This window comes from Misgurnus anguillicaudatus, chromosome 7 (assembly GCF_027580225.2).
Source record: "Misgurnus anguillicaudatus chromosome 7, ASM2758022v2, whole genome shotgun sequence".
Lineage (NCBI taxonomy): Eukaryota > Metazoa > Chordata > Actinopteri > Cypriniformes > Cobitidae > Misgurnus > Misgurnus anguillicaudatus.
Window position 1 is genome coordinate 15,443,526 of NC_073343.2, and position 12,747 is coordinate 15,456,272.

The 12,747-nt window shown below is 34.6% G+C and overlaps 1 protein-coding gene across 4 annotated transcripts in view; it reads right to left on the reverse strand.

The window, feature by feature from the left end:
• The window catches only part of cln8 (CLN8 transmembrane ER and ERGIC protein), a 128,429-nt gene that overhangs the window by 40,210 nt on the left and 75,472 nt on the right, over window positions 1–12,747 (reverse strand). For all 4 annotated transcript variants that reach the window (XM_073869466.1, XM_073869467.1, XM_073869465.1 and 1 more), the window contains 2 exons: window positions 10,656–10,807; window positions 8,242–8,601 (listed from right to left, as the gene is read on the reverse strand). In XM_073869466.1, coding sequence (XP_073725567.1) covers window positions 8,242–8,601; window positions 10,656–10,793 — 498 coding nt within the window. In that variant the 5' untranslated portion in view covers window positions 10,794–10,807. The remainder of the gene's footprint in view (window positions 1–8,241; window positions 8,602–10,655; window positions 10,808–12,747) is intronic.

Below are 12,747 nucleotides of genomic sequence, written 5' to 3' on the forward strand. Positions count from 1 at the left end.
CCTCATATCATTTAATAGAGGTACTTATAATGAACAACTTTCCCTCAAGCAGCACTTGTCTCAGTCGAATCGTTTGTTAGATATTCATCATTTTCTTATAAACCTACTTTTGCGAACTAGTCCTAGGTTTTTTGACCGATCTGAACCAATCCAGTGCTGGAATATTCCTTAGACACTGAATATCAATAATTATCAAAAAAAAGTTGAACTTTGCACTCGTCGTCGCAATACCACAGTCAAAAGTACGAAGAGGCGGTGCCACAAATACTTAAATGGCTATCATTTATGATAGGAATCAGATATCAACACGAAATTTGGTACACATATGTATAGACCTAGGCCGAGGTCACATGCAAAAAATTTCAGAGATTGTCCACTAGGTGGCGCTATAACCTAAGAACAAAGAACGATGACTATAGCATATGTATACGACACATAAATATTTGTCTGACCTACTTGTTATTTTGCACTTTACATCTGCTTTCAGATTCTTATAAGGGTCTATTAGGATAATTACATATCTTAGAAAACATGAGACCAACAGCCGCCAGCATTAACCATGTACCAGTCCAGTGTAATGGTGTGCGATTACAACTAAACTGATGGGCCTGTTTGTCTTATGTTTTCAAGTGTCTGTGAGGATTTTTGGCTCATCATTCCGGAAATATTTGCAGCTAGAACAACGGGTGTTACGTTAACTGTTCCCTAGATTAGTGGTTCTCAAAATTATTCCTGGAGGCCCACTGCTCTGCACATATACAAAAGTCTTCTATTTTAAACAAATCTACTTTAATCATCAGTAGAGATTTGTATGAACTGAACTGATTGTGTCAGATGAGAGAATCATACAAAATGTGCCGAGCATTGGGTCTCGAGAAACCACTGCGTTTCAGTGAGTTGAAAGTACTTCTCTAGATGTTTATGTTTATATGAAAAACTATTTTGTGAATTTACTGTACTATATCTATTTTATTTTATAATCAAATCATCAAAATGTATTAAAACTAATTAAAATCTAATTATCTCCACTTCTGTTTTCAAATTAAAATATGAACAATTTATATATATATATTAATTTTAGAAACTCATTACTATAATATTACAATCAAATAGTTTAAATTAAAACTTGTTTAAAGGTTGAACTGCAGATTAGTATGGTTTACATCTAGGCAAATATTCACTTCTACATTCATTTCTGTTCTTATAAAAAAGTTATTAATTTTTTTTCTAGAATATTTACTCTATTAATACATAACATAATACATGAGTATTATGTAAGGAGTTACAATCATAAGATGTATAACATTGAAAGAGTTGAATAAGTCCACTAGGTATGGCATCAAATACAACTGCAAATTCCTTAGCAGTTACTGGAATCTTATAGTGATTGAGGAATTCACAATAATTAAAGAGGTGACCATCATCTTTAAATAACTGCCTCACTAATATTATATTATTATCATACCAATTTCTATAAAATAAGGATCTGTTTCTTGTATAGAATATTCTTGTTATTCCAAATAACAGATCTATGTGGAGAAAAGTTATGTTTTTATATGAGCATCCAAGAAAACAAACCTGTTTATGGAAACCTGACAGTTTTATGGGAAACTTGTTTATATCAAAATTGTATCGCAAAAAAAAATCCAAACCACCCAATTTCTTAAAAATCATTTCTGGTATGATGTTCCATATACTACCTTTGCAACTTCAGTAACTTTTTATCCACTTATTTTTAAAAACACAGTTAGCAGTATTAAAATCTAGTAAAAAAAGTATCCTCCTTTCTCAACTGGATTGCATAGAATTGACTTTTTAATGTAGTGCTTCACTGCTGGGTCTGTCGTTCATACGTGGATTACTCAGTTAGCTGGATTTCATTGTTGACGATTTAGCTTCATGTTGAATTATTTGTTTCTTCGAAGGTCATCCTAGAGTTGTTGTTATAGTAACATGTCCGTAAGGTTAAAACTGCTCGGGATTCAAATTCAACTCGTAATAAAAAATGATACATTTAATATTTTAGTAATGTTATTAAAAAAACTATATAATATAAAAAACATAATTAAGACTGTGTTTTAAGGACTAGTCTGAAGAATTAGTAGTTAGTTAGGGCTAATCAGTCTAACTATTTGGATTTAAATATATTTTAAATAATTTAAATATTTTTTCACATGATACTTAAAGCAGTTATGTTCAATCATGAAGACAAAAATGTATGACTAACTTTGAATACTAGTCTTAGAGATTAATGTTACTGACAATTGGTTTAAGTGTAGTTACAGACTAAAATTTAGGCTTAAGTTTTAGTTGTCTTACTTGAAAATAGCTTACACTGGCCTACCTTTAAATATATCTGGGCCATAGTTTTGTCTTAAGATGTACACCAGAAATGTTTTTTATAAGGTTTGTTTGTAAAAAGTACCTAAATGTTTTTACATAACTAATGGCTAGTCATGCATCAATCTAAACCTGTGGGAAACAACCCAATAAAGTTATAAAGCTTCAAATGTTGTCTTAGAATTTTTCAAATCCTAAAGGTATGAAAAAGATTGCTGTAAATATGTGGATCCTTAAAGAACAATAATAGGCCAACATTAGAAATAATAACTAATAATCATACATAAAGAGAATATATATTTGGTTATCAGTAGCTTTAGTATTCTAATCTACTTTCCAGAACATAAACATGTCATGATGTATCTTATAAAGTTTTTAATAATTGTTTATAGAATTATTGCAATGAAATTGTAATGTTATGATACAATTGGTTATTTTAAATGTAAATGATTTGCTGAAAACTTACTCTAGCACAGCACATGTGTGAACACTAATAAGTGCTTAATAGCAAATCTGACTGACATTTGCTTAATGACATCATTTGTTATTAACTCCATTTGATATAAACAACACATCTGTATCAGTTATGTATGGACATCAGTGGTTAAATATAAAAAAATGTAGAGCTTTAGTACTACTTTTAGGCCTACTATAATATGACAGAGGCTGTTATCTGAAATACTTGTATGTTTGCACATAATATCTATGTCAAAGAATATATATGTTCTATAAGAACAATTACTTTTGTTAAAAAAAGATTTAAACAAGCAAACATTTAGTAAGACCTACAGAATAGATCTCTATGAACTAAAATGACTGTTTCAGATGAGAGAAACATACAAAATGTGCAGAGCATGTTTGTGTATATGTTCCTTTTGTCCATAAAAATATATACGGTTTAATAACTTGCATACCTCACTTTATTTACCTAATTAAAACAGAAAGCCTTCATGGTACTCGATTAAAGGACATGAACATGAATCTGCTAAATGAAATGATATTTGTTATTGCCAGGATTTAATAACACCATCCACCATTCTGATAACGTATCTGGTTGTTTTATTAAATTGTTTTAGTTCTTACACTCAACAACAGTAAAGCCAGTGCAGTACAATTTTCTCTACACTGTATATATATATATATATATATATATATATATATATATATATATATATATATATATATATATATATATATATATATATATATATATATATATATATATATCAAATACAAAAACAACTTTGCAAAAGTATAGCTATCACACAGTCATTTTGAAAATGGCCCTGACGAACGGCCCCTAAAGCTTATGACAAAGCATACAATGTATTATTGAGATCAGGCAATATACTCAAATTCCTTATTGTGGATTTTAGGTGCAATTTTCCGTTATGTCCACTAGATGGCAGAAGAGGATCAATCACTGGCTGACATTTGAACTCACAGAAAACACAGAAGATGATTACTCTTTAACTAATTCTACTATTAATAGAAATCTGTTCACATTTAAAGGTGCAGTGTGTAATTTTTAGAAGGATCTCTTGACAGAAATGCAAAATGATATACAAAACTACATTATCAGGGGTATATAAAGACCTTTCATAATGAACCGGTATGTGTTTATTAGCTTAGAACGAGACCTTTTTATCTACAAACACCAAGGTCCCCTTACATGGAAGTCAACATTTTGTGGCGCCATTTTTCTACAGAAGCCCCTAACGGACAAATTTTTTACTAAGTTGTCTCCGACGATGACATGTTTGTCTGGTGGCGGCTACCGTAGCTTCTCTATGTGTTTCAAAAGCGAGGGGTGAGCAGTGGACTAAGCCATTGGTTGCATTTCGTGACCTCACCACTAGATGCCACTAAAATGTACACACTGCACCTTTAACTTCATGATTTTACTGTTATAATATTAAAATCAAATTTAGTGAAAGACTACCACTTCAATTGTTCTGAGTTGTCAGTTTTATCACTCATGTCACTTTATGATAGCTGTGAAACGTGAACATAATTTTGGAGGCACTTACACGACATTTGCAGTAAGAATTATATTTTTATGTTTTTTATAAAAAAAACTACATACAAAATGAGTGTGTAACCATGTCAGTATTAAGTCTTGTTCTTTAACAGTCTTGTTTCTCCTTTCTCAGGTAAACGTGTATGTGTATAATATACAATGCAGAATATCTATATGGCCATGTCCTTAAACGTCTTGTGATCCCAAATAGCTTGAACCCCGCTAATCGCTGCTTGCAGCTATATTTATTATTATTTTTCCACGGTAAAACGCGTTGCCCAGCCCAAACCGTAAGTCGTAGAAACTTGCCACTTGGTCAACTGGTTGTATATTAGCAGGCTACTCAGATACAGTGAATCAGCCAAATCGGCCCATAGGTGGCGCTATAGCAATGCCCGACGCGTTGGTGCTCATAACTCCTAAACCGGACATCAGACAGTCAAGTGTTTGGTATCATTGTAATCCCTGGTTCCAAACTTTAAAAATGTATATCTCCGATTTTATTTCCGTCATAAAAATTTTTCTGTATTTTCGATTTTGTCGAAAAAAATAAAAACGAACTAGTCCTAGGTTTTTCGCTCAATCAGAATCGTTCCAGTGCCAAAATGTTCCTTGGAGTTCGAATATCAATAATTATTAAAAAAAAGTTGAACTTTCGACTCACGGTCGATATGCCAAGCCCAAACGTCTGAAGTGTGCGCAGCCAATTGGACTTTTTTGGCTATAACTGGGGACAGAAATGAGGTATCAACACGACACTTGGTATTTGTGATGACAGTCATGGCCTGAGGTTGCGTGCCTCGTTTCGTCACAGCGCCACCTAGTGGTCAGACAAATCATGTAAATGCTTACAACTTAGGCTGAGTTTGACGTATTTTCATGGGACTTTTTTACTAAGAGTTTTGAGTTGTTGCCGAGTCCAACGATACCAAACATGCAGGTTTCGCCTCACGGTTAGCCCTGCACAGCAAAATAGCGTTTAAAAAACATGCGCAAATAACTCCGCGAGGGTTATTCCGATCGACTCGAAATAACCATAGGAAGAAATTAACTTAAACTTCTGAACAAAAAGTTCTATTGGCGTTATGTTAAAATTTCCATCAGAAATGGCCGAAAATTGCAAAAAACGAAAAATTACATTCATTTTTTGTGTTTTTTAGATATAAATGCTTATAACTCTGCAACGAAATGACATTTTTTCACCAAATTTAATACGCTGATGTCTGAGCAGAGTCTGAGGCAATACAAAAAAAATTGTATGCCTGCACCACTAGTTGGCCTCATAATTGAACAAAACCTTTGACATTGAGTAAGCCCAATGGTCATACAACTGTTTCTTTACTAAACTAAAGTGAATAGCCGTGATTCTAGCTACAAGTAACACAGTCATGACTTGAGGTTGCATGCACGAGTCTGTCATAGCGCCAGCTAGTGGTTATTTGTTTTTTTCACTTAAAAATACTGCAAAATTACATCTAAAATCATGAGTCATCATGGATAATGTCTTTCATGGCTTTGAGTATAATCATTGGTGGATTGCAATTCACTCCCTAGCAACCGATGAGAATACCCTAGCAACCATTTAACAAGAGCTGTATCTCTGTATCAGAACATTGTAGAGACATGGGGTTCGGCTCTTTTGACTCATTAACACTATTTTAACATTTTGTGACCCAAGTTTTGCCACTGCAAGCATCACAAACATTTCCTTCAGTGTTCTGTTTGTCAATGTTCCGTGAGAAGAGAGGGAGACATTTCACTGAATGATAACACCTTTTTTGCTGACAACTTTGAACACGTGTGTCTGGTAGCTGCGAATGACTTCACATTAAGGACGTGACATGTTTGTCTTATAGGCGCACGTGTGTTTAAGCATACATAGTCTGTGTGAACCGTTTCTTACCACCTCTTTTGTTTTTGTGGATGCTGGATCAGCCTGGTCGGCGATGTCTGACATCTTTGACGTGCTTTAATGCTCGAAACCCGGTAAATGCTGCTTGCAGCTTTAATTATTATTATTTTTCCGCCTTAAAACGCGTCGCCCAGCCCAAACCGTAAGTCGTAGAAACTTGCCACTTGGTCAACTGGTTGTATATTAGCAGGCTACTCAGATACAGTGAATCAGCCAAATCGGCCCATAGGTGGCGCTATAGCAATGCCCGACGCGTTGGGCCTCATAACTCCTAAACCGGACATCAGACACTCAAGTGTTTGGTATCATTGTAATCCCTGGCTCCAAACTTAAAAAATGTATATCTCCGATTTCATTTCCGTCATTAAAAATTTTCCGCTATTTCCGATTTTGTCGAAAAAAATAAAAACGAACTAGTCCTAGGTTTTTCGCTCGATCGGAATCGTTCCAGTGCTAAAATGTTCCTTGGAGTTCGAATATCAATAATTATTAAAAAAAAGTTGAACTTTCGACTCACGGTCGACATGCCACGCCCAAACGTCTGAAGTGTGCGCAGCCAATTGGACTTTTTTGGCTATAACTGGGGACAGAAATGAAGTATCAACACGACACTTGGTATTTGTGATGAGAGTCATGGCCTGAGGTTGCGTACCTCGTTTTGCCACCGCGCCACCTAGTGGTCAGACGAATCATTTAAATGCTTATAACTTAGGCTAAGTTTGACGTATTTTCATGGGACTTTTTTACTAAGAGTTTTGAATTGTTGCCGAGTCCAACGATACCAAACATGCCAGGTTTCGCCTTACGGTTAGCCCTGCGCAGCAAAATAGCGCTTAAAAAACATGCGCAAATAAGTCCGCGAGGGTTATTCTGATCGACTCGAAACAACCATAGGAAGAAATTAACTTTACCTTCTGAACAAAAAGTTCTATTGGTGTTATGTTAAAATTTCCATCAGAAATGGCCGAAAATTGCAAAAAACGAAAAATTACATTCATTTTTTGTGTTTTTTAGATATAAATGCTTATAACTCTGCAACGAAATGACATTTTTTCACCAAATTTGTTACGCTGATGTCTGAGCAGAGTCTGAGGCAATACAAAAAAAATGGTATGCCTGCACCACTAGTTGGCCTCATAATTGAACAAAACCTTTGACATTGAGTAAGCCCAATGGTCATACAACTGTTGACTGGTGACAACTGTACTAAACTAAAGTGAATAGCCGTGATTCTAGCTACAAGTAACACAGTCATGACCTGAGGTTGCATGCACGAGTCTGTCATAGCGCCACCTAGTGGTTATTTGTTTTTTTCACTTAAAAATACTGCAAAATTACATCTAAAATCATGAGTCATCATGGATTATGTCTTTCATGGCTTTGAGTATAATCATTGGTGGATTACAATTCACTCCCTAGCAACCGATGAGAATACCCTAGCAACCATTTACAAGAGCTGTATCTCTGTATCAGAACATCGTAGAGACATGGGGTTCGGCTCTTTTGACTCATTAACACTATTTTAACATTTTGTGACCCAAGTTTTGCCACTGCAAGCACCACTTTCACTGAATGATAACACCTTTTTTGCTGACAACTTAAAACACGTGTGTCTGGTAGCTGCGAATGACTTCACATTAAGGACGTGACATGTTTGTCCTATAGGTGCACGTGTGTTTAAGCATACATAGTCTGTATGAAGCGTTTCTGACCACCTCTTTCGTTTTTGTGGATGCTGGATCAGCCTGGTCGACGATGTCTGACGTATTTGACGTGATTTAATGCTCGAAACCCGGTAAATGCTGCTTGCCGCTTTAATAGTATAATTATAATGTGAACGGCCCTTTAGTGTTTCCAAATTTAAAAATAGTAAGTTAAAATTAACCAAAGTAGTTTCAGACAAATTAGATTAAAACATACAACTTTGAGGCATATTTTTTTGTTCAGAGTATAGACCTTTGCCTCTTACCTTAAGTAGCATCCAGGATATGCAGGTAAAGGGTGTGCTCATTTCCAGCAGCAAGGTCACCATAGGAAGAAAATGACCCAGCCAGTCCCACACAACTGCACCAGCAAACCCTGCCAAAGCAAAGAAGTGGTGCACAGCTAACGGCAGATCAAAGGACCAGAACACCACATTGGATGAGTGAAGAGCTACGTTTTCAAATAGGAAAAAGCCAGTAGCTATCAGGACGTTAAACCATGACCAGTTTTCCTGCCCAAGGATCTTATCAGAATGTACAGCAGAGTCTTCCAAGAGTGCTCGAAGACCTGCTATTATGCTCTGGATGCCGAATACTGCCCGAGTCGCAGCTAAATCCCAGAAAAACTGCAAAGACAGACAGATCTTTATGTCACCAACATGAATATATATATATATATATATATATATATATATATATATATTTTTTTTTTTTTTTATCAGGCTCTTATGTTTAAGTTCAGTTATTTCACTTTTATGTCAATGAAAAGGTTATTAGTCAATAATAGAAATGCCGTATTATCGCAAATGTCACTTTAGTCACTTCATTGTGTTGTACATTCAAAATGTAAAAATGAAAAAAATTCATTTCTCAATTGTGGTCAATATCAGGGGTTTTCCTGCATAGAGATTTTTGAGGTGGCCGTATTGACCAAATTTTGCCAAAGTTGGCAAAAGTGATGATTTCACATGCTTTCAAGTATTAGCAATTTAAATATTTAAGCACAAAACAGATTTACTCACACGCTATTTGAAAATAATGTGTGTGCACCCATCTAACACTCACAGCCGCAATGCCGCATCTCAAGGCTTTAAAGTGATAACCGAGTTAATTTTTTCTTGCGTGTGAACTGACATATTTACTTAAAACCAAAGAAATGGCATCACTTTCATAGTAAAGACACTCCGTTTAAAGTGAATTTACGTAGAATTTGGATCTGTCACTTACTGTACACTTATGCTGTTTGTTTCTAATGTTAATCAAACAACGAACAAAGAAAAAAGCATTCATGAGACAATTCTAATGATTTAATGAACCCACTAATCTATACAAATGTATTTTGTGTAAAACCATATTTTGGCAGATTTTTTACTTTACACGTTTGCCTGCCCATTTAGTCTTAATAATTAACGGTAAAAAACTTGGCTTGCTGTTCTCGAAGGCAGCTCAAGACTTAGGTCTGGCTCGAGACCCAAGTTCAAGTAACAGAACAGAAGAAAAAAATTTGCAGTAAAGGAGGAGATGAAAGGGAGGAGCTAGGGATGCCAAAGCCTCCCATTTACAGTGCTTTTAATGAGGATTGACACAGGACTAAATATTTAGGCTCCTTCAAACCTAGTTAAAATATAATTACTGCAGTAAAGAGATTATTTTGATCATGGTGCCATGATCGCTGGATAATTCTGTAGTTGTTTTTCAGAAGCCTGCAATTACTTTTCAGTCATTTGCGATGAGTTGAACATCTTCACGTAGGCTATTGACATGATTTGCGAGGTATATTTGCAAATGATTCATAAAGTCATACCTCTGCAATTTGAACGATTGTGTCGCGACCCAGTGGTTGTGGACCTCTCACTTAGAACCACATTCAACACTTTCCGTCAATAAACCAATATTTTTGAATGGCCTGGATTTGCAGTGCAAGTTTTGATGAAAGTATAATACATACTGAAAATATTCACTGAGATATACACAAATACATACAAACACAATCACAAATATACACCTGTACTAACAGCCCTACCTCCCCACACTTTTAAAAGGTGCTGCATTGGCTATGCCACTGGGTAAACATGCATGTGTGCATCAGTATAGCACCACCACCTCCACCTCATTTTGAGCCGGGAAAAACACTGAATATCCTAATAAAACCTCATTTAACTAGGTAAAAAAACTCTTGCAGCTTGACAACTGTAATTCAATATGTGCCATCTTTCATCTAATTTGTATTTGTGCACTTAGAGGACTCACGTTTAAAATCACATATTTAACAAATTCTGCCAACAAACCAGTATTTCTGAATGGCCTGTGGCTGGGTTTAAGTGGATCTGCAGTGCGCAAAACAAAACACAGATGCTTTCTTTTCTTGTCTTTTTAACACCATGTCAGCTTCTATGGCTATAATCATGTGGAGAGTAGTTTATTTAAATAGAATAACAAGTAAAAAAATGTTGTTTAAGATTTATTTGACAAAAAACTATAAAACTACATTTGGATTGATTTGGCTAAATATTTTTTCAAAAGTATAAACAGAAAAAACATCAAGCTCCTCATAGGTAATACAATCCAGTAAAATATGTTTGTTAGTGGATTTTGACGAGAAGAATATTTTTTGGGGGGAGGGGTTCAAAACATGAATCTGATGTTAAACAATAATCTACAGAGAATTTGTAAAAAGCACCTTTTCTTTGCCAGGCAGCAAGCGGTAGGTTACAAACAGCAGTTTCGATATGAAGTGGGACAGGAGAAACACGACAGTGTAAAAGATGAAGCCCAGGGTGATGATCCTCACATGAACATCCCGGGATGAGTAGTCCATGCTGAAGTAGTGACCTGTATCAGGCAAGGGAGACATTGCTCAGTTCTCTACATAATGGAATGATTGACTGCAGTGTTATTTTTGTCCCACAAGAAACCAAATACAAGCCTAAAATGAGAAAGACATTCTTTACAATACAACACAGACACATCTTTGCTCTTCCCTCTTCTGACCATTACACACATTAAATGGGTGTGTTTTATATAGAGAGATTATAGAGACATGCATTAATATTTTCAAAACTTTATATTTCTGAATAAAATACTTCATCGTCATAAGCAAACAATTTATGACAAAATCTTATTTTGTCCTCTAAATGTAATCCAAATTTCACTATATCCCACGTAATATTAGACAGACACATATTTGCTCTGCCCTCTTCTGACCATTTTGCAGTGTAAATGGGTTTGCAGATCCACATGCTCATGTGACATCAAAGTACCAGTCCACTATCGAATCACTAGCTACGTTTACATGGACACATTTTGCCTCCATCGGATTAAAATCCTTCCGATTAATAAATCCTATTATAGCGTTTACATGAACACTTAGGGTGTATTCACACCTACCTTGTTTGGTTCGATTAAATCGAACTTAAGTTCGTTTCCCCCCTTGGTGCGGACCTTTTGGGCAGGTGTGAATACAGCAATCGAACTCTGGTGCGGACCAAACAACCGCACCGAGACCCAGCTGAAGAGGTGGTCTCGGTCCGGTTCCAAACGAACTCTGGTACGGTTCGTTTAAGGTGTGAACATGTACCGACCTCGATTCGCACCAAATGTATTATATTATTGTTATTCTGCTAGTGGGAGACGCGCTATCAAGCAGTTTATGTCGTGCATATACTGTACGGCAATGATTTTGAATACCTTTATTGTAATAATAAACGTTTTATTTCTTTGCTTAACTTAGGTGAGTTTGTGCATGTTTTATATTGTTGTAGTTTTATATTCATTAAGAAATGCAAGCTAATAATTTGTTTCGAAAAATCTAAGGATCTTAAGATTTATTTATGTTATAAGGCGGCCCAGGTGAAAAAAAGTAGTATTTAATGTATTAAAAATATACTTAAAATTTAAGTAATATGCTTTTAATACATTTGTATTCCCAACGTGCTTATTTAAAGTTTATTAAAAATATGTTAAATAGCTTTTAAATGTATTTTAAAAAAGTGTACTAGAAATACGTTGGTAATAAATATATGCTTAATTACACTTTTTAAAAGTATGCTAAACTCAAGCATATTTTTAATGTATTTCTAAAAAGTGCACTTGAGGTAAGCTGGTAATAAATATATCTTTAATTACACTTTTTATAAGTATGCTAAACTCAAGTATACTTTTAATGTATTTCTAAAAAGTGCACTAGATGTAAGCTGGTAATAAATATATCTTTAATTACACTTTTTATAAGTATGCTAAACTCAAGTATACTTTTAATGTATTTCTAAAAAGTGCACTAGATGTAAGCTGGTAATAAATATATCTTTAATTACACTTTTTATAAGTATGCTAAACTCAAGCATACTTTTAATGTATTTCTAAAAAGTGCACTAGAGGTATGCTGGTAATAATGATATCTTTAATTACACTTTTTATAAGTATGCTAAACTCAAGCATACTTTTAATGTATTTCTAAAAAGTGCACTAGAGGTATGCTGGTAATAATGATATCTTTAATTACACTTTTTATAAGTATGCTAAACTCAAGCATTCTTTTAATGTATTTCTAAAAAGTCCACTAGATGTACGATGGTAATAATTATATCTTTAATTACACTTTAAAAAAGTATGCTAAACTCAAGCATACTTTTAATGTGTTTCTAAAAGTGCACTAAAGGTACACTGGTAATAAATATATTTTTAATTACACTTTTTATAAGTATGCTTAACTCAAGCATACTTTTAATTTATTTCTAAAAACTGCACTAGAGGTACGCTGGTAATAATTATAT